This window comes from Cricetulus griseus, chromosome 7, assembly GCF_003668045.3.
Source record: "Cricetulus griseus strain 17A/GY chromosome 7, alternate assembly CriGri-PICRH-1.0, whole genome shotgun sequence".
NCBI lineage: Eukaryota > Metazoa > Chordata > Mammalia > Rodentia > Cricetidae > Cricetulus > Cricetulus griseus.
In genome coordinates, this window is record NC_048600.1 from 73,325,525 (window position 1) to 73,347,604 (window position 22,080).

The window sequence follows — 22,080 nt, forward strand, 5'->3', positions numbered from 1 at the left end:
CTTTAGGAGCAAGAGTAGAGCAATCTAGAACCCAGCTCAGCATCCAGAGGCTGGAGCTTCCTCAGGATCAGTGTAGCATCCTGGGTCTCAGGCCTGGCAGATAAAGGATGGATGGTAAGGGGTAAGATGTGAACACACACTTTGCCATGTGTATACACAGGCCCCCATTCACACATGCATGCTCAGTGCACACACATGTGTACAGTGTACATGGACATACCCACACAGAGACACTTGGGCACCTACATGTGTATATACAATGCATGTGAGCACACACATACGTATATTTGTGTGTAACTCCCATTCACACATCTACACACATATATGCAATACATGTATTGCATGCACACACAGGTGCACAAATGTATGCTCACACTGGCATATGCACACATCTGCACGCACACACACACAGCACACACATTCACCGATTCACACACATAAGTAAATTAGGCACATCCACACAGATGCACACTAACACAGGCCCATGTACAGACACACATGCAGACATATTAACTAGCATGCACACTAAACACGTTCATATTCACAAATGCACATGCCCACCTAAGACACGCATGCACGCATGCATATATGAAATGCATGCACACACATTTGCATATAACACACGGATGTACAGTCTCACATACATGCATGCAAGAAGCTGGCTCTTTTCCTCACGGCTGGCTGGTAGATGTTAAACTCTGTTCAACAGAGGCCACCTCGGCAGGGGTGGCCAGGCACCCCTGTGGTCCCTGCCACAAAGCCTAGGGTAACCTTTGACATGATTAGGGTTGCCCTGACCCTAATCCAATCAGATTGATTACTTTGAGGCCAGCGGGCAGGCAGGGGGTGGGGGCACAAGGGCTTCTGGAGCCAGCCCTTTTGGGGGCACATGGAGGGTTCCTTTCCTCCCCTGGAAGAGAAGGAGAACAAGACCAGGGAGGGGGACATGAGGAGGGGAGAATGGGGCTTTGGGGGAGTGGAGGGGACAGAGTGAAAGGAGGAAGCGGCAAACTTGCAGAGAGGGCTGTTGAGGGGTGCAGGCTGCTCTCCAGCAGGAAATCCTTCAGTGCTGCCAGGGCAAAGTGGATGGTCTCCTAAAGACAGACAGCCTAGGCTCTATTCTACAGATGGGGTCTAGGAGGTGAGGTAGGCCGAGGAATGTGGGCAGTGCAGCCCTTGGCCCCAAAACTGATGTGACTATCTGTTCTCTAGGGCAGAACCAAGTACCTGTGGTGGCTGCTTGTCCCTAGACAGCCTGGTAGTTTGTCCAACCAAGAACCTCCTGGGGAGATCCTCAGCAATCTGAAGCTCCCCTACCCTCACCCAACAACATGAATGTGATGGGATGGTATCCTCAGGGACAGCCTGTCTCTTTTCTCCACCCTTGTACCTATCCTCCTCACTGCTCCTGCCATGCCAGAAACAGTTCAGTCATACTGCTGAAGCCTCCTGCCTTCCTGGTCCTTCTTCTCCTCTCAACCCTGGGACTCCTCAGGGTGAGCATATCACTGTCTGTCTGGAGAGTCTAGCACCAGGCTGATGAGCTCCCATTTTGCCTCAGTTTCCTAGCTTGTAAAACAGATGCACCACAACATTGGCCTCAGGCAAGTTTTAGGATTCAACCAGCTACTGTATGTTGAATCCTCAAACAGCTCCTGGGAATGACTGTCTATGCATGCTGAAAGAAAGAGAGAAAGTCCCTGGTGGTCCAGACTAAGTGCCATCTCCCCAGGGAAGCCCTCCAAGATACACTCAGATAGCCAGGCAGCGGTGGGGCACTCCTTTAATCTGCTTGCAGTGTGCAATGAGGGGTTACTACCATATACTACACCCACTGAAGATCTTCTCACATCCCAGCTCTGGTTCTGTAAGATTTCTGGATCTTTCTAGAAAGTGCTCAGCCTTAGAAAATTTATCCTAGAAATTAAGAAAGGGGCAATGCCACTAGCTGCAGCATTTTGTGGAATTCTGGTCTCTTCTAGTTCTGTTTTCCATAAAACTTAAGGAAGGAAGCGTAGACTCAGATACTTGAAAGGCTGAGGCAGTAGGATTGCTTGAACTGGGGCATTCAAGAAGAGCCTGGGCATCATAGTAAGATGATAATTCAAAATAAATTAATTAATTAAAAAATGAAATTGAGTTGTGTGCTCAAGAATTTAGAATTTTCTCTTTTTCTTTCTTTCTTCCTTTTCTTTCTTTCTTTTCTTTTTTTCTTTTTCTTTCTTTTTTTTTTTTTTTGAGAATCCTGGCTGTCCTGGAACTCACTCTGCCGACCAGGCTGGACTCGAACTCACAGAGATCCACCTGCTTCTGCCTGCCAAGTACTGGGATTAAAGATGTGTAGTACCATGCCCCATCTAAAAATCTTTTCATAATAGAGTGTCATAATTTTTTGGCATAATTCCAAAAGATCAAAAAGAACGGATCATTTAATACAAATACATTTCTCTCAGGGTTGGAAACACAGCTCAGCAAGTAAGAGAGTGTAAGTAAGAGAGTGTACTGCTCTTGCAGAGGACCCATCACCCACATAGCACCTCACAACCACCTGTGACTCCAACTCCAGGGATCCAATGACCCCCTTTGGCCTCCACAGACACTTGCACACACACACAAATAAAAATATGTATACATATATATATGCCCTTTAGAAAGATGGCTCAGCCATTAAGATCACTGGCTGCTCTTCCAGAGGCCTCAAGTTCTATTCCCAGCACCCACTTGATGACTCACAACCATCTGCAATCCTATTTCCAGGCATACAACGCCCTCTTCTGGCCACTGTAGGCACTGCAAGAGTATGGTTGATAGATGTACATGAAAGCAAAACATCCAAACACATAAAATAAAAATCTTTTTAAAAGATCCTTTATTTTGGGCTGGGTGGTGGTGGCACATGCCTTAATCCCAGCACTCAGGAGGCAGAGGCAGGTGGATCTCTGTGAGTTTAAGGCCAGTCTGGTCTACAGAAAAGTTCCAGGACAGGCTCCAAAATTACAGAGGAACCCTGTCTTGAAAAACAAAACAAAACAAAAAATCCTTTATTTTATCTACTTATCTATGTATAAAGCTTTCTTACTCCTGAATCAACATAATTAGAAAATTAGATGGACCCACAGTTATCACTGTCTGTGGCAAATGTCTGAAAGTAGTCCCTTTAAGATTAGGAAAATGGATATTCACTCTGGACATCACAGCAAGGAAGCAAGGAATGGGGTAAAGAGCATCTGGAGTGGGAGGAAGAGGTGAAATCGTTCTGTGTGTAGAAAGGAATCAATAGGGAAAAAAAGCCTGTCAGAGCCTATAAACAACTTCAGCCAAGTCACAGAGCAGCTGGTCAATAGTACTGCACACTGCTCTATGTCTCTTTCCAGCAACCAACAATCCAACCAAACACAACAGCAGACAGGCAACAAAACAATGATGAACTGGGAGAGCTTGGATAACTGAGGCAGGTGAATCTCTGTGAGTTAGAAGCCAGCTTGGTCTACACAGCGAGAAAAGCAAGATGGGGCTGAAAGACAGTTAAGAGCACTTGTTGCTCTCCAAGAGGATCAAGGTCCAATTCCCAGCACCCACATGGCAGTTTGCAACTGTCTATAACTCCGGTTCCAGGGAATCTGATGCCCTTTTCTGACCTCCTTGGCACCAGACATACGTGTGGTGTACAAACATGTGCAAGCAAAACACTCACACACATACAATTAATTAATTTTAAGAAAGAGAAGAAGCAGGAGGTGGTGGCGCACACCTTTAATCACAGCACTCAGGAGGCAGAGGCAGGCGAATCTCTGTGAGTGTGGGTTTGAGGCCAGCCTGGTCTACAAAGCAAGTTCCAAGGATAGGGGATGCTCTTCTGTATGCTATGAATATATGTTTCTCCCATTGGTTGGTGAATAAATGCTGATTGGCCAGAAGTGTAGGCGGGGCTACCAGACTAGGAATGCTGGAAGAAGGACACAGAGAGTTATGAGAGACAGACATGCCATGTAGCCACAGAAGGAGAAGCATTATGGGTAACCACGGCCTCGTGGCAATACATAGTTTATAGAAATGGGTTAATAATTAAGAGAGAAATAGCCAATAAGAAGCCTGAGCCATTGGTCAAACACTTTATAATATAAACCTCTGTGTGTTTATTTGGGACTAAACAGCTGCAGAACTAGGCGGGACAGAAACCCTGTCATCACTGCAGGGTAGCCAGGGCTACACAGAGAAACCCTGAAAAACCAAACCAAAATCATCAAGCAGAGAGAGAGAGAGAGAGAGAGAGAGAGAGAGAGAGAGAGAGAGAATGTTGTTTACAATAGAACAAAGATGGAAGAAATGCTTAGGAACCATTTAAAAGGCAATGTAGGACACCACTCCTCACTCACTCAACACAGCCATCCTGTGGCTTCAAGCCAGACAGCTTTCCATTTCTCTACAAAGTCCCTTCTGCTTTCTCAGGACCTTTCAGAAGCAAGGTCCTGAGAATCCATGCTGGGTTTGGGGTCCCTGTATGTGATACGCATGCCTCCTGCCTGGGCACCATTATCATGACCAGGCACTAAGACCCACGCAAGAAGCAGCTGCTCCTCACATACATTGGACACCCACATGTGCATGCCCCACATACATGTGTATTCTCCACATACATGTGCAGGCGCACCAAACCCCAGGCACCACTGTGTGCAGCCACATACAAGTGTAGCCCCATACTGAAGCCATGTGTGCACATGCATGTATGCACCACTGCCACAATATGGTGATGCTCTGAAGTGAGGAGTTGCCTACTGAAGAGCTGACGAGAGGTGATCAGATTCCGGGCTGGGAACTAATTAACAGACTTGTCAGAGTCATAATATCATGGTGTTTTTAAGAGATAGGGCCTAGTTGAGGGAAGAGGGTAGACGCATGCATGAGGCATGCCCTGGAAAGACATCTTTCATCCCTGACCCCTTTCTGTTGCTTTCTCTGCTTCCTGGTTGCAGTGAAGTAAGAAGCCATTTATAACTCATTCCAACCACCTCATGACTGCCTGGCCTGAGGCAATGAGCCACGGAATCATGGGCTGAGCTTTCTGAAACCATGAGAGCTCATGGTCTTTCTTCTTCAAAATTGTTTGTATAGGGTACATTGTCACAGCAAAACAAAACAAAACAAATAAACAAAAAACCCAAACCAACAAAATACACATGTGCTGCTTGTACACAGTCATGTAGGAAGAGGTGTACACACTAGCATTTGTATTGCTGTATGTGCATCACATTTCCATGAATCCACAGGATGGACCACACGTACACATACTATAAGCCATTTTCGGTAAACCATATCACTCTTGGGACCCTAATTTCCCCTGTATACAGTACTGACTGTTCCTGTGGGTCCTGTGCTAACTGTGTAATTAGCCTGACTCGAAGCTCTGAAGTTGCAAGCTGCAATTACTTTCCCATTTTATAGATAGGGACGCTGGCACTCCTGGGAGTGAGCTGATGGATGACACCAGGAGAGACTACCAATGGTGGGTCATGATGTTGGGTGAAAGGGGGTCAGAGGAACCACAGGGTCAGGGCTAGTGGCATGATGTCATTATATGAGGTGCACAGCCAGCTTGAGAATGGAGGCTGATGGAACTGGGTGGAACCACCCTTCCAACAGACTTCTGGAAGTGAAAGGCAGAGGATCAGACTTCAGGGGGAATAGTAACTGCACCCCAAAGGCCCCTGGCTCTGTTGTCTGCTTTGACCTGACTGGAAGAAAGAATTTAAACACCTTCAAGGTCACAGGGAGATTACTGCAGGTGCTCAGCCCCAACCCCCTCTCCACAACGCTGCTGTCCTTGAGGACAGTGTCCAGTGTCCATGCTTCCAAGCCAGACTGCAAAGCCCTGGTTGCTGTTCTATTCTGTACCGAAAGTGTGGGAACAGCCAGCAGATGCACAGGGTAGTGGGGAGGGGGGTGTCACAAAGGGGATGTGTGCATTTTTGCCTCCACTTTGCTTCCACAGGGGAATCATGTCCTGGGCAGCAGAATTAGGTCAGGTCAAAATACATTCTATATGTGTATGTCCTCTTACTGGGCAGTGGTGGCACATGCCTTTAATCCCAGCACTTGCCCGGCAGAGGCAGGTGGATCTCTATGAGTTCGAGGACAGCCTGGTCTACAGAGCGAATTCCAAGACAGGCTCCCAAGCTACAGAGAAACCCTGTCTCAAAAAGCCAAAAAGAAAAAAAAAAAAGGAAGAAAAGAAAACATCCTATTTGCCTATTATATGGCCTATATGCATATAGAATAAAGGAAAAGGAAATGAAATTCACAGATAGCATCATCCTACACATTTAAAAAATTTACATATAAAATTCTAAAGTATACACACACCCAGGTAATGGAATAGTATTCAGCCATTAAAAGGAATGAAGCATTGATGTGTGTGGCAACAAAAACGAACTTTGTAAACCTCACACTCAGTAAAAGGAGCCAGCTACAAAGGGCCACAGAGTGCATAATTACACAGAGAGGAAATGTCCAGAATAAGAAAACCACAGGGGTAGAAAGCAAACCAGTGGTTGCCAGGGGCACCACGTAATAGGTTTGGGGTTTCCTTTTGAGATGATGAAAATATTTTGGAATTAGAAGTGGTGGTGTCACAATTCTGTGGGTGTGCTAAGTGTGCTGAGATTGTATGTTCTAAAATGATGTAAATTATATGATCTCCCCCCCCCCTTTTTTTTAAAGACATGAAAGCTCTCATTTGGTGTGTGTTCTCTCTCCTTCTGTCCCCGTTTCTCCTCCATGTCTTTGTTTCCCCTTCTCTTTGTCTCTCTGATGCTGCCTCTCTGTCTCTGTCCTGAGTCCAGAGGCCACAGAAAGAAGTCTTTGCCCCGTTCAGCACCCTCTCTTGCACCTGAGGGTGAGAGAGGTGAGCCAGCCTCACGTGGACTTACATGTGGATGGGATGCACCAGGAAGCAAAGCCAGCCCAGCCCCTGACCCCTGGCAGCAGGAGGTCAACACATGGTAATTATTGCCTTAACCACTACACTTTAGGATAATTTGCTCTTTGCCAGCAGCTAACCAACACCCAGCCCTCCTGCCGTTTTTCTCCTTTCCAAACCAGCACAGGGGCCCCAAGCCCTGCTGGCTGGCTGGCACACCTCCTCAACACTCTCCAAGCCTCTCCCACCCTGTGGGTTTCTGCCCACCCCACCCCCACCCACCCAGAGGCCCTTCTGAAGCATTGGCTGGGAGGAGGAGAGAGGAAGGCCAGCCAGGTGAAGTTTGGAAGTCCTTGTGATGCCCACATAGAGATGATCTTAACCGCCCATATTACCTTTGTCCAGAACAGGGCCAAAGATTGCCAGGCTGTTGCTGACAGTAGTACAGTTCCAACGCCGGCCTCGGAACTGGTGCTGGCACTCCTGGATGCCAGCCTTGACACCTTCAGCCACGCTGGGCATGATCTCCACATAATTCCTGCAGAAGCGCAGCTGCTTGGGCACCAGGCCTGGGATGCTGGCACAGAGGATGGGCTGAGTGCTCAGGGAGGAGTACTGGGGTCCCACAGCTAAAGACCTGGTGGGAAAACAAGGAGGTTAAAGACCATCTCTGGAGACAGACACTTTGTTATGTACATGTGCTGGGCCCATTGCTGCTTCTGCCACGAAGGACAGGATGCTGTTGACCATGTTGCAAGGAAAAAGGGCCAGTCAAAGAAACATACCCTGAGCAGAGCCAAAGAAACACACTTTGGCCCTGCAACCAGAACCAAAGAAATGCACCCTAGCCCTGAAACCAGTGCCAAAGAAACACACTTTGGCCCTGGAATCAGAGACAGTGAAAGAAAATATATCTTGACCCTAAAATTAGAGTTGAAGGGCTAAAAAGAACCAGTGAAAGAAACACACTTTGACCCTGAAACCAGAGCCAAATCTGGCCCTAAACCTGTGCAGAAAACTAACCAATCCCTGAGCAGGAGATCTAGTCAATCTGAGCTCAGGGACTGAAATCTGACCAATCCCCACCCTGGAAAAACCCCTGCCCCCTAAGAATCCCTATATAAACCCTGTGCCTGTTCAGCTTCTGGCTGTTTGGGCTGCCCAGAGGGCAACCACTCTCCTGGATTCTTCCCTTCCAATAAATCTCTAAAATGAAGTTTGGGTGAGACCTCCCCCCCTCCCCCAGCAGAGAACTGAGCTGCAGAGAGCGGAGCTGTAACATCTTTTGCTGGGGAAATCTTCCCCTGGTGAAGGGAAGTTGTTACACTCTGCTTCCTGGGAGACTGGAGCCTAACTGTAACAACTTCGCCAAGGAAACCCTCTTCTGCCAGAGCAGAGCTGATACACTGGGGAAGCCTTTCCCTGAAGCAGGGCTGTAAGCTGCTATGCTTACTGTGACCTGTGGTATTCCTTGGCTCCTTATTGCCAGAATACCTTTCCATCTGAGCTGTAACATTCAGTATTCTTTGGCTCCAGAGTGCCATAATCCATCCCATCCAATCTGTTGAAATGCTTACACATGTACCTAAAATGAGGATTAGATGTCAAGCTATCACAATTGGCTGTGTGCAAAAACCAGCACAGCATCCTGCTCTGTAGAAGTTCAGGGACTCTCAGCCTGTGGCTCAGGCTTCTGAAGGCACTAGAGGATACAGAGACCAATGGAGAGTACAGGATGAGGATGGTTGCTAAGGGGACTCAATGGATGCCAGATCAGATGGCACTGATTGGTTCAAGGTCTTCCCTGAGGAGGGGCACAGTCAGATCTGGGGGAGGGAGAGACACCAGCTCCCAAGGCAGGGTATGAAATTTATACTAAATTAATTCCTTCCCACCTTGGACTATTCACCCCAATATATAAAAGCAGATGTCCTCAAAGTGTGATGAGGGGATGGGGGGAAGCTGTTGGTGAAGTGCCTGCCAGGCAAACATGAGTCCTGAGATAGGATCCTTAGCACCCATGTAAAAACCAGGTTGGCATATATCTGTAACCATAGCACTGAGGGTGAGGGGGGCAGTGACAGACCCTGTCATCAAAAGGAAGGTGGAGAGTGGCAGAGGAAGACACCCAACATCAATCTTTGGCATCCACATTCACACACACACACACAACACACACACACAGAGAGAGAGAGAGAGAGAGAGAGAGAGAGAGAGAGAGAGAGAGAGAGAGAACGCATATACACAGCAGATATTAATGTCTTTTGTATGAAATAGCATGTTATTTGCACTCAGTCTGCATACCCTTCTGTACATGCCAAACCTAGATGACAATGATACTAACACAGTAGAGTGTCACACTATACTTCAGGGAGTGCTGATGCAGGAAGTCCACACATGTTCGGTACTCATGCAGTGATATTTCCAAACATTTTCTTTTTTCCTTTTTTTGTTGTTTGTTGTTTGTTTTTGTTTTATTGCTTGTTTGTTTTGTTTTTCAAGACAGGGTTTCTCTGTGTAGGCTTAGCTGTCCTGCAACTGTCTCTGTAGATAATGCTGGCCTTGAACTCACAGAGATCCACCTGCCTCTGCCTCCCCAGTGCTGGAATTAGAGCTGTGGGCCACCACACCCAGCTATCATCATTGTTTTAGAAACATTCACTATTATGACTCATTCTGTAGCTGAAGCTAGCCTGGGATTGGCTTTGTAATCCAGGTTGGAACTTAATGATCCTTAGACTCCTACTGCTGGAATCACAGGCATCACCACAGTCAGCTTTTTTGAACCACAGCTTAATAGAAAGACCTGCTAGGTCCTTGGGGCTAATCATTCAGGAAGAATGGAGTCTTCTCATGGCTATGGCTGCCACAAATGATGCTTACATCCCATCAAGCACCTCCAGTTCCAACTCAGTTTCCAGGTCCCTAGCACATCCACCCCTGGGCTCTACTCCCTCCTGGTCCCCAACACATCCATCCCTGGTCTCTCCTGTCTCCTGAAACGCTCAAGAAACCTGTATCACACACTGCCACATACCTGCCCTTAGTGCAGTCTGAATCCCTGTGTGCACTCCATGACAGGGATGACCTGCTCTTGTGGGCTGGGTGGGTATGTTTCTTACATACACACCTGTTTATGATAGGCCCACGTTCATAGGAAGGCCAGCCCTGGTGCAGGCTGGGGACTGCCTCTGTTCTCAGTAGCTGTCTTTCCTCTCCAGGCACCTAGACTCCTTTGTGTTTAGTCTGGCTCAAAGGGGCCCTCTTCGCTGCCTGCAGTAGAATTGACTTGCATTCTCCTCTCAGGTGCAGACCACCTTGGCTGTCTGTATTCCCCTACTGGCACTACATGGACCATATGGGCACCTTTGGGAATGGGGTGATCAGACACTTGGCAAAAGTGAAGAGATCACTGTCCAAGGTCCTGGCTTGAGGGCAGAGATGCCTGCATATGAAGAGGACTGGGATCTGTGCTCCTTGTCCTCAAGGATGGAAGAAAGGAAGGGCCTGGTCAGGTTCCCAGAGTAAGAGAGAGCAAGAGACTAAACAAAGGAGGAAAGCCACTGCTGTGCCTTGTCACCATGCCACTTTTGGCTGACCACCTTAAAACCAGAAGGTCCCAACGTGTCTTCTCAGGCCATCTGCATTCCTCCTATTATAGTGGATCCGGGGGAACTTTGTCTCTCCTTCCACCATTCCTCAGCTTTCCTCTGTACCCTTCCATCACCCATTGCACCCACACTCACCCTGAAACTCTCCCACCTGTGAGAAAGCAGAATTTCCCCTTGGCCCGGGCAATGTTTTTCTTTCTTTTTCTTCTTTCCTTTGTTTTGTTTTTATATATTTTGTTTTGTTTTTGTATATTTTGTTTTGTTTTTTTTTAAGATTTTATTTATTTATTTATTATGTATACAACATTCTGCTTCCATGTATATCTGCACACCAGAAGAGGGCACCAGATCTCATAATGGATGGTTGTGAGCCACCATGTGGTTGCTGGGAATTGAACTCAGGACCTCTGGAAGAGTAGTCGGTGCTCTTAACCTCTGAGCCATCTCTCCAGCCCTTGTTTTTTATTTTTATTTTTGGTTTTTGAGACAGGCTGTCTCTACAGATCCCTGGCTGTCTTGGAACTAACTATGTAGACCAGACTGGCCTAAAACTCAGAGAGATCTACCTGCCAGAACCTCTTATCAGAGCTTTGGAGGCATACACTGAGGTCTGGAGGTCTACATTTGCCTAATTATGCATGCCTTCAAAAGTTGGGTCTGAAGCATGGAGTTTGCCTCAAAGTTCTGGCTTTGAGACTGAGGGATCATGTTCCAAGACTAGAGAAGGGCTGTTAGGAGCTACCCCAAGCTGCAACCAGCCAGTCCTGGAGAACTCAGTCCTACAAACACACAAAATGACCCTCAACAATATGAGTGAGGTTAAAGTGTCTTCTCCAGTCTAGCTGTCACCTGTAAGCTGCAAAAGTTCCTTAATTCGTGGGTATCTGTTCTACATGACAAGAACCAAAGAGCATATCACTGTCCTTCTCATTTGCACTAGATTCTCAACCATCCCCTGAATCCCAGCACTCAGGACCCCCCCCAAAAAAAACCCCAAAAACAATAGAAAGAAGAGAAAAGAAAGGCATCTCTGAGAGATGCCACCTTCTAGGTCACCTTGTGTCCAAGCTCTAGGGGCACATGCCACTAGCTCATTGGCTAAGCCTGTGGATAGCTGCCCCTTCCTGCTGCTTCTCAGGACCTTTCTTTCCACAGATTACCTCACACTGTACTTGTTTCTTCCAACCTGCCCTGTATCTCCCTGCCCTCTGCTGCAGTTCCCCTGGTACCACCGAGTAGAGCTCATGGATAATGTCTTCATAGACCCTGGATGTGACTCCTTCCAACTATACAAACTAGGACAGGTGTAACCCAAGGCCACCTGGAACAAGAAACCAAGGCTTGGTGAGTAGAACCCATGGCAATATTTCAAGTTAATATGGCAAAAACAGCAGTTCCATTACACTGATTCCCAAGGACAGCCCTTTATGCATTCATGGTCAGGTGCATGCACATGCATTCAAGGTCAGGGGTCAATCTTGTGTGTTGCTCCTTAGGAGCTATATGCCCTGTATTTTGTTACAAGGTCTCTCATTGGAACTTCTGGCTCATTGATTAGGCTAGGCTGGCTAGTCAGTGAGCTCCAGGGGCCTGCTTGTCTCTACCTCCTCAACACTGGTATTTCAAAGCCATGCCACCATATTCCATTTTTTATGTGTGTCCTAAGGATCAAACACAGGTCCTCATGCTTGTATAGCAGGCTCTTTATTTACTGACTGAGCCATCATCTTGGCCCCATTACACAATGACACTCTTAAAAATGTATTAAGCTCAGGTCCAAGCAAAATAATATTTATGAATAAATTCAATATAAGGAAATACATCAAGGGGCAGTGGTGACAAACACATTTAATCTCAGCATTTGGGAGGCAGAGGCAAGTGGATCTCAGTGAGTTCGAAGCCACCCTAGTCTACAGAGCTAGTTCCAGGACAGCTAGGTAGGGCTGTTACACAGAGAAACCCTGTCTCAAAAAACAAAACAAAACCATGCATCAAGCAGAGCCCGTGTACACTCACCATATCATAGTGACACAGAACTATAAAGTTGGCACTACTTCCATCAAGGGAGACAAGTGTGGTGACCACAACCATTAGGTGTCATCTCAGCCACTGTGCTGGTCTGTCCTGGCCTGCCCTTTGAGACTCTTGGAGCCTCAGTTTCCATAACTGAATGGGAGGTGACTCGGTTAGAGCATGGTGGGCCCAGTGCCAGAAACATGTTTTTGTTTGTTTGTTTGTTTGGTTGGTTGGTTGGTTGGTTGGTTGGTTGGTTTGGTTTGGTTTTTTTGAGTCAGGGTTTCTCTGCATAGCCTTGGCTGTTCTGGAACTCACTCTGACTCCCAAGTGCTTGGAATAAAAGTGTGCGCCACCACTACCCAGAAACATGGTATTTAAACTGCTCATCTGAGGCTTCTTCCAGCTTGATGTTCCACAATTCTAAAGACACTCCATAGACAAGGCATTTTCTAAGATCTGAGCATCTTTGTAGGGTCTGAAGGGCCTTTATCACCTGCTTTCTCCACCCCATTTTTCCAGAAGTTAGCCATGGACATAATTTGCCCTAGACATCTACATCTGGAATCCCACTGGCCTCTCTGGAGTCTTTGATCTTCCTTAGAGGCCAAGACATATCAGGTCTAAACCCGCAAGAGATACCGGGTGTTGAAGAAGAGACAAGAACCAGCAGATCCTGAGTCCTGGCAGTAAGTCAGTCACGCTTGCCTGCTTAGAAGCCCCCCAAGAGATGGCCACAAGCCAAACAGAAAAACGGGTGGCCTTTATCCTGTCCAGCATGAACCCAGTCTTTATTAAGCCCCTAGTGCACACCGTGAGCTCCCAGACCCATTCACAGAGATGCTTCTAATATGTGTAAACTAGTGTCCAGACAGAGACAGAGAGCTCTCATTTAAGGGTATTCAGAGGACCCTGAGTCCCCATCTTTTGCCCAGGAGAGTATCGAGACTAGGAGATCCTGTATTCAGTCATTCCCATTCCATATCCAGCTCCTCCCACTGGGAGGTCACTGTAAGGTCTGAACCCTGCCTTGGGGTGATGGAAACAGCAGGGCAGGAGGGCCCTGCCTGGGCCTGGGGAGAAGTTGGGAGGCCGGCACGCCCTCACTGCACCCATTTCTCTGCACCTGGCCTTTGTGATTCACTACAGGAGGAATTCATTCCATTTCCCCTCTCTCTGCCAACCAGGGTGGAGGACAGCCTCTTGGGAGAGGCCTACAATCTCTACTTCCAGCTAGAATTTGAACTGTCCGACTAGATGTCACATTGCAAGGTCCTCTGAGCATCCCGCCCCAAGTCAGAATCCTTCCCCTACTCCTCTGAGAGATCTGGCCATCTCACTCCCCAAGCCTTTTCCTGGATCTCAGCAGAAGGACTGGCAGCCACAGTGAGGCAGTGGACCGTGGCCTCTGAGCACTACAGAGCCTATGCCACTGCCAAGGCCACTATCAAAAAGTTCCCAAAATGTAGATGTGTAAACCAGTCTTAGAAAACAGGACTGAAACTTTTTAACCTTACATGTAAATCTGTGGGTCAAACAAGAGCAACTGGCATGAAAATACCTGTGTCATGCCAGTCAGATCACAGACTCCTCTCGCCTTCACTTTCATTACTGCTGTTAATTTTTATTATTACTTAATCATAGTTTGTTTTTAAAGGAGTAGGCACCACCTTCAACTCAGAGCATGTAGAACATCATTTTGGAATACAGCCCCATCCCTAGACTAAGGATTTCATCCTGTGGCTGCAGCCACGTGAGCCACGCCTGCAGCCGGCAAACACTAATGGTTTTTCTCCCTCCTCCTTCCCTTGCTCCTATTGAAAGGCCGGGCACCTGGCCAGGGATATAGCAGACACGCTGGCTGTGACATGCAGGGGAGGAAGGAGGCTGGTCCAGGACTGTGAGATGGGCAGTAGGCCAGCCTAGCCTGGGCCAGCACTGGCCTCCCTGAGCCAAGGGTCTCCAGCTTCTATTTGGTCTCAAGTGAATTTTCCCATCCCTGTGTCATGGCACTGGTTCCATGTTAGCTAATGCTGAGGCTCCAGGGTCAAGCAGAAACCCACTGCCATTTATGATGGAAACTCGTAGGCAGACAGCGAGGGGCTGTGTGAGGAGGTAACTCGGCATGGGTGCTGAGGCTTGTTGCATTTGGACAGGCATAGGTGAGGGACCCAGACACCAGTGTTTAGGATTCACTTGCTTACTGTGACACCCTTTACTATCCAATGAGGTGGTCAGACTTTATTCTAACAGTGATTTTAAAATAGAAGTGGGACATATAAGCTGTCTACTTCAAAGTTTCCATTGCCTTTCTGACTTTAGAGGGTTGAGCCACATCCCACGGACAGAGCCTCTGGGGCCTCTCCCCCTGGTAAGCACTGTACACTGGTGGCCCTGCTACCTGCCTGTCTGGGACTGTCCAGCTCTCCCTGCATCTGTATCTGGTGCAGGAGATGCCTCGCTTGCCTGACTTCTCTTGTCCTCTGCTGGAATCGAGTCAGGCACAGCAAACACTAAGTTGGATCCTGGCAGGTGGGATTCCCAAGGCTCTGCCAGAGGGAACAAGGAGGATCATGGGTGGAGAGATCTCTGCTGGTAAGGGTCCTGGGCCAGTGGGTTGATGGGGTATCCATGCTACTCGGGCCTTTCTCTCTGGGCCTTTCTCTCAGGAGTGCTGGGTCTCTCAGTAGAATCACCAGGCTTCCACTCTTATACCTGAGACCCAGGGTATGGGGCTCACTCTCTCATGGACAACCAACTCACACTCTCCTCTATTGAATGAGCTGCCCAAAAACCAACCAGACAGAAAGCTGCTCCCCCCCAGGGTACCTGTGTTCCTGAGATAGATCCCCAAGGACCAGCTGTCTGCTCACAAATGGACAGCATTCCCAGAAAGTAGAAGCCCTCCTTCAGATTCCAGCACACTCCAAGTTGGGGAGGGGTCCCAAGTCCTCACTCCAGGCTGCACAGGGCCCTGCCTGAAGCCTTCCCAGCCAGCGCCTGTCCTGCCCCGCCGGGCCAGCAGGATTACTGACACATACTTTGAGCGAGTCCTGGCAGGCGGGAGGCTCCCGCGCCGGCGGCCATGTGTTTGCCAGCCTCCCTGGGCGGCAGCGGCACGTTCTGCTGCTGAAGGAATGTGGAAGCACCAATGTATCAGACACCTCCAGGGTGTCACCTGAGGAGCCCCGGAGGGAGACCTAGGCAGAGGCAGAGGCCAGGTACCCCTAGGTCTCAGGGCTGGAAAGTTGCCATGTGGTAGGATGGGGAAGGTATTAGAAATATTAAAATGTGTCCCTGTGTCCTCCATGATCAGGTACAGCATTCATTTTTCTTGGGAAGGACTCTGTCCATTCAACACAACCTTATTGATTGACTGAAGAGGGCAAAAAGCAAGGCCAGGAAGGAGGAAGGAAGCCATCCTGACAGCTTGACTAGTGAGTCTACAGGATGGTGTCACAACCTTGATGATAGGTGTACAGAGTATGCTATTTCCAAAGGAAGAGGAATGCTCCACCTGGGTACAGGTGGTTCACATGGCTGAGGCCTCTCCAGTCATGGCCCGTACCACTCTGAGATTTAGTTCCAGAACTCGCTACAAATATAGTGTGTGTCCATCAGCTTACCACAGAGCATATTTCCTTCAGGAGCACATGGTGGAGTTGAAGGCTTTGTAGACTCTAAGGAGGACTGGACTATGTGGCCCTCACACCGTTAACAGCCTCCTGGAAGTTTCAGCTTTTGGAAGTGAAGGGAAGTGGCCAGCTCCCTTCCTCAGCCTTGGGTTCTACAGATCATCAGTTCCCATACTGAAACATTGGTACCAGGTCAAACCCTCAGGAAGCCTTTTCACACACTGAACCCATGTCAGCCTCCTGTCCATTAGCTATATATACCCTTGGCTACAGCTTCTGGGGCCAGGCTGGAGAAGAATGCCCCTCTTCCAGAGGACCATCAGAGATTCAATGGTCCTCCCTGAAGCCTCTCAGCCAAATAGCTTAATTATTCAGCTTTCCAGAAAAGAAGCAAATACAGACCCACCACCACCACCAAGGGCTGGGCCAGCAGTCCTCACACCTGGGCCCTGGGGTATAGGTGGGGAAGAACTCTGCTCATGAGTGATTTCAGGCTGGCACACAGGCTTAGATGCCTCCTAGACCAACCACAGGAGAACCTGTCGGTGCACTATCATTAAGCTGCTGTGATATCACAAACCTCTCCCTCCACCACACACACACACACACACACACACACACACACACACAGAAGAGAGAGAGAGAGAGAGAGAGAGAGAGAGAGAGAGAGAGAGAGAGAGAAAAGAGACATTCATGCATGCTTTCAATTCCAGATTGCATTTCTTCACAGACAAGTGGCTGCTCTTTCACAGGTGGGCTCTGGCTACACATCAAGAAACACTGATCAGCCAGGCGTTGGTGTGGCGCACCCCTTTGGTTCTAGCACTCGGGAGGCAGAGGCAGGTGGATCTCTGTGAGTTTGAGACCAGCCTGGTCTACAAGAGCTAGTTCCAGGACAGCCTCCAAAACCATAGAGAAACCCTGTCTTGAAAAACCAAAAAGAAACGAAAAAAGAAACACTGGTCATATTCTGGGGACCAAGGTGACAAATTTGAATCCTGTTTCCTGAATTCTGGACCACAACAAAAAGAAGGATGGTTGAGTTTCCAAGGAACTGACATTTTCTGACCCTCTAGGCCAAAGGTTTGTACAGGGGAACAAATGTCTGTGTGTGGGGAGGTGGGGGCAGTTACCGGGCCATTAACCATCGCCTAAGTATATACTCACTGCTACTGTATTGATTCAACCTCTGCTCTGGCCACAAAGGGGTCTGGGAAGCTTTATACAAATGAGACAGAAAATAATTTTAAGGGAGCATGAAGCTGAGTGAAAGAAAGACACCCAGTCTTGGAGACTCAGCATTTGGAGGGGGTCAGCACCAGTGTCTGGAGGAGCTGGACAAGCTGGGCTCTGGAAAAGGCTAGCCTTTAATATTCCTTTTGTGGTTAATGAAGGACATTTGATGATTGGCAGTTCCTGGAGAAACAACACCTAGTCCAGTGTCCTGGCAGTTACAATACTAGTGGTAGTGGTGATTTGCTTAATGTCAGGCTTTCTCTTGCTTTGTGAGTTTTATGTTAGTCACTGACCAAGAGAGGTGAGAGAAGGGAAAAGCAGTGTGTGTGTGTGGGGGGAGATGGAGAGAACAGAAAAAAGAGAGAACTGAGAGACAGAGGTGGGCAGAGGAGGAAGGAGCAAGAAGATGAGGGAGAGGCCAGGCTTCCTGGACTAGACTGGGATGAAGACTCATAAATGACAGCTCTGGGAGTAGGGTCTGCAGACCTACCTGTGACAAGCCAAGAAATTTAGCTTGACTCTTCCTCTGTCTACCTGTCTTTGCCCAGCTGGTCTTTCTCATCTTTGTCTACACCGTACAGCAGCCTACTCACTGTGGCAACCTGATGATTCTACATGCATCCACCTCATCTATAACCCTCCCTCCACCTTATACTCACTCCCAAGGCCACAGTGCCCCCTCCCCGTACTGCCTCTCTCACCTACCCTGTCTCCACTGTGGGGCAAATTGCTGACAGCCATCAACAGGCCACAAGGGCATAGGAAGAGGGCTCAGAGCTGACTCCTAGGAGACTGTTGGCCCAGCAGTGTATGGGGGCAGGGCTGCAGAAGCCTGGGAAGCCAGAGGGACCCATGTACTGAGAAGAGGAACTAGAGTTGGTCCTAAAGAAATGTCCTTGGGACACAGCACACAGCCTCATGGGCACCAGGGAGACCCCCAGAAAGGAGATTGTTAGAAGCTACTGAGGAACTGTGAGAGAGCTAGCTGGGCACTGGCCCCACCTGCTCTACCGTGTGGCTTCCATTCTCAGGAGCCCATGGTCCAATAGGAACTTGTCCATGGGAGAGGAGCCCTGATGAAGAAGGGAGAAGGGGAAGCCGGGACACAGGCTCTCCCACATGTAAAGGAGCAAGGAGCGGAGAAGCAGCTACCTAAACAGGAAATCCAGGTGGCACTGAGGGCATGGGATAAGCATGGGTTGAGAACTGAGAATGGAGGCAAGAAGTGGCCAGTGAGGGTGGGAATGAGGCAGCATGGCCCTTGCGGGTGGGGGTGGGCACAGAGGAATTTGTAAATTTGAATAAAGTCAATTCCCTGCCATGACATTAGCTCAGAGTCTGGGGAGAAGGGGTGCCCCACAAGGCTGACCTCTTGGACAAGAGACGATAACAAGAAAGCAGGAGGAAGGAGGTGGGGGTTGGGTAGAGAAGGGGTACAGGCACACCTTAGATTTCTTCCAGTGTGGGGTCTGTCCTCTGAAGGAATCCACATTCTTTTAGCCTCATGGAACCTCTCCTCTTCCCTTGGGCTGTTTCCAAGCAGTTCTAACACTGTGAGAAGAGAAACTGGCAAGAAGGGTGGGAAAGGCCCTGTGGGACTTGGTCTACTTCCCTGTTCCTTGCCCCAGCTCTTGGAGATGCCAGAAGAGACACTCTTAGGGGTCTTATGTGATGGGCCCGACTAGCTGCTGTATCAGGACTGGCCTTGGAGTTGAACAGACCATCCCTCGGAGCAGGTCCTAGGGAAGTGGTGGGCATTCATTGTCCCACGAGGAGCAGGGCAGAGCTAACTCTCCCCTCTCCCTTCTTCCCTCTAAGAGCCACACGAACTTCAAAAGCCTAATTACTCCTGATTCGAGATTTCCTGGTTTTGCTCCTCCAGGTGAGGAGGTTCTCTGCCATTCACTTTCACTTTCACAGGTGAAGGGAGCTGGGGACCAGAAAGGGGGAGGGCGTAACAAGCTTGGCAGAAAGTGAAGTAAAACAGTCAGTGGGTAGGCCGAAGGTACATGTAAGAAATCATGGGAGGGATAAAAACAAGGTTCCCAAGTTCTCTGTTTTGCCTCTGTGTGGAGCTCACCAGTAGCCCACCCAGCAGCGGCCATGATTGCCTGCCCCCAATTTCAGGGGGTTTGTCTCATCTAGACCCAGATGTAGACAGGAGAAAGGAGGAGACACTTGAAGCTTGGGTAGGTAGAAAATGCAAAGCAACCTTTATTAAAAAGCCAGCTATCACGCCCAATAAAGCGACCACAACCATCACTACTCTTTTTTTAGGGGACTCCTCTCTACTCTGTCAGCACGCCCGCCCGATCCAGCTGACACTTTGAGCCTGCCGGGCAGAGAGGGAATAGAGGAGGCCGGAGGCGAACACAGTCTTGCCCCCAGGAAGCCAGCATCCCAGAGTGAGGGGGTAGGGGGCTGCTTCTCAGGAAGCAGAATTGTTAAGTGTGAGAATCCTACAGAGAACAAAGTGGGAGTAGGGGGTGGGCGGAGAGGTGACTTGTCACCCACCCCTATGAATACCAGGTGGACTTCCGTATCACTTTCTGAGGCCAAAGGGTTGCCCCAGTCCTTTGAGGGGAGGGGTGGGAAGGTTAGGGCCTCACTTTTTTCACACCCCTCCCCTCTCACCTGGAGAATACCGGGTGCACCCGAGGGGGTCTAACAGCCCAGGTGAAAAGAAAGCTATACTTCTGTTGGACTGGGTGGCCCCCGCTAGAGACCCCCCACGACCTTAGGGACCAAAATCCCTGGGTAGCCAGGAGGCTGGCGACAAGGCCCTTCTTTATGGGAGTAGAGCGGGGGCGAAGGCGCTTCCTCTTGAGCCCAGGAATTCAGCGGCGGCGGGTTCTAATTAGAAGCCTGGCGCAGGAGCGGGCAGCCCGCGGGGCTCTCTCGGACGCGCTGCCCCTGGCTCCCAGCGACCCGCGGGACGCGCCTCAATGTGTCCGCGCTCATAGGCTCATAGATGCGCCGGGTCGCAGCCCGCGCTCCTGGAGGCCACAGGTGCTGCTCCGGGTCGTAAAAAGTCACGAGAGCCAAGGCTCAGCTAGATCCCTGTAGAGTGCGTCCACTGCCCCAGCACCCTCTCCAGCCCCTAGCCGACTCCCGGGTGCTCACCCTCCATCCCTGCAGCGGCGCGGGCCCTGTATCCCCACCCCAGGCTCTTCAGCTCCTCTCCTGAAGCATCTCGAAGAGAAAAATGATTATCGGATTAGATGTACTTCAGCTCACTGGGTCCCCCCTTCCCCTTGGCATAATTATTATAATTCCAGGCAAGCTGTCGGAGAGTGTTTCTGGGGGGGGGGCGCATGTTTGTGGGGAGGCTTCTGTCCAACCGAGTCTCCACCAGCGGCGCGCCCCAGCCCCTTGGCGCCCGCATTCCTCTCGCTTGCGTTCGAGAGATCTGCGCAACTGATCGTGGCCTTAAGTCTGAGCTCCACGCAGCGAGGGGGGTTGTCACACACTCCGAGAAAGGGGCGCCCCAATTTCTCCCCCTCTTAGGGTATGTGCGGAGGATCTTTCCTTTGCCCAACCTCACTCCATTCTCAAGCTGAGAAGGGTCCCCTCTAGTGTGCCCTGTCTGAAGTGGAGGATGCTGTCCAGCCTCTCCAGGACCGGTCCCCGAAGCCTCTCACTGCGGAAAACTCAAATCCCTTACCATTACCTACTGCTCATCCCTCCCTGCAGCAGCGTTTCCTTGTCGGGCACATACAGGCTGTGGACAGCAGACCGACCCCTACACCCCGACAGCCACAAAGAATCGACAGCGACGGCTACAGCGTTGGGAAGCGCGCAGGGCTCCGGGCTGGCCCCGGTGCGCCTTGCCGCAGGCTCCGCGCCACTCCCCGCCTGGTCTCGGACTGTCTTTACGTAACTGCGCTGCCCCGAGCTGTTCGGTCTTGTCTCGCGACTTTGTTTTAAAGTGTGTGTGTGTGTGTGTGTGTGTGTGTGTGTGTGTGTGTGTGTGTGTGTGTAAGACACCGTCCCTAAGAAGATTCTCCCTCTTCCTCGCGCGGCTTCCCTTTTACACTCTTTCCTCGACTATCGCCTAGGCGTTAGTGTCATGTGCTGACCCGCTTTCTGCCATTCTTGTTCGACGCCAGGGACAGCATGGACCTTCACTGCTCTCCCTCCCCGCCTGCCAGGGGAATCAATGTCCCCGGAAGCTCCGCCACCCGCGTCCCAGCTGCGGCCCGAACAGGTCCAAGTGGCCGCCAAGGAAAACAACCCACCCGCAGCCAGTGCGCAGAGCAACGGTGGGGATCCTGCCCCAGGGGGCAGCTGCCCTAGGGTAGCACTGGGGTCGGGACGAATGCAAGTAGACTCACTTACCACCAGATCGGGTAGCTGCCCAGCGCCTGCTTCAGGCTGCAGAGCACTAGTAAGAGGTATCCGAGAGGAGCCATCGCAGGCTTGAGCGCGCAGGCGGGGAGTCCGCCCCGAGAGCGCGGGCGCCGGGGCTGGCCCGGCTCTTGGAAGTGGCTCCGCTGCAGTGGCGCGGGGCCCTCTGTGGCAGCAGGGTGCGCGGGGTTCCCGGGTGTGCACCGGTACGCGGGCTCAGAGGGCGGCGCTGCGCCAGGTGGGCCGGCGGCCGGGCGGCGGGCCGAGGCCCTGGGCGGCGCGGGGCGGCGGGGCGGGGCAGCGCCGCGGGGGCGCCCGCCGG

The 22,080-nt window shown here is 50.1% G+C and overlaps 1 protein-coding gene across 1 annotated transcript in view; it reads right to left on the reverse strand.

Moving 5' to 3' along the window:
• Wnt3a (Wnt family member 3A) overlaps positions 1-21,823 on the reverse strand; it is a 39,395-nt gene extending 17,572 nt beyond the window's left edge. Inside the window, exons 1-2 of the mRNA XM_027426203.2 lie at positions 21,750-21,823; positions 7,312-7,553 (exon numbers count right to left, since the gene is read on the reverse strand). Coding sequence (XP_027282004.1) covers positions 7,312-7,553; positions 21,750-21,823 — 316 coding nt within the window. The remainder of the gene's footprint in view (positions 1-7,311; positions 7,554-21,749) is intronic.
• Positions 21,824-22,080: the final 257 nt, after the last annotated feature.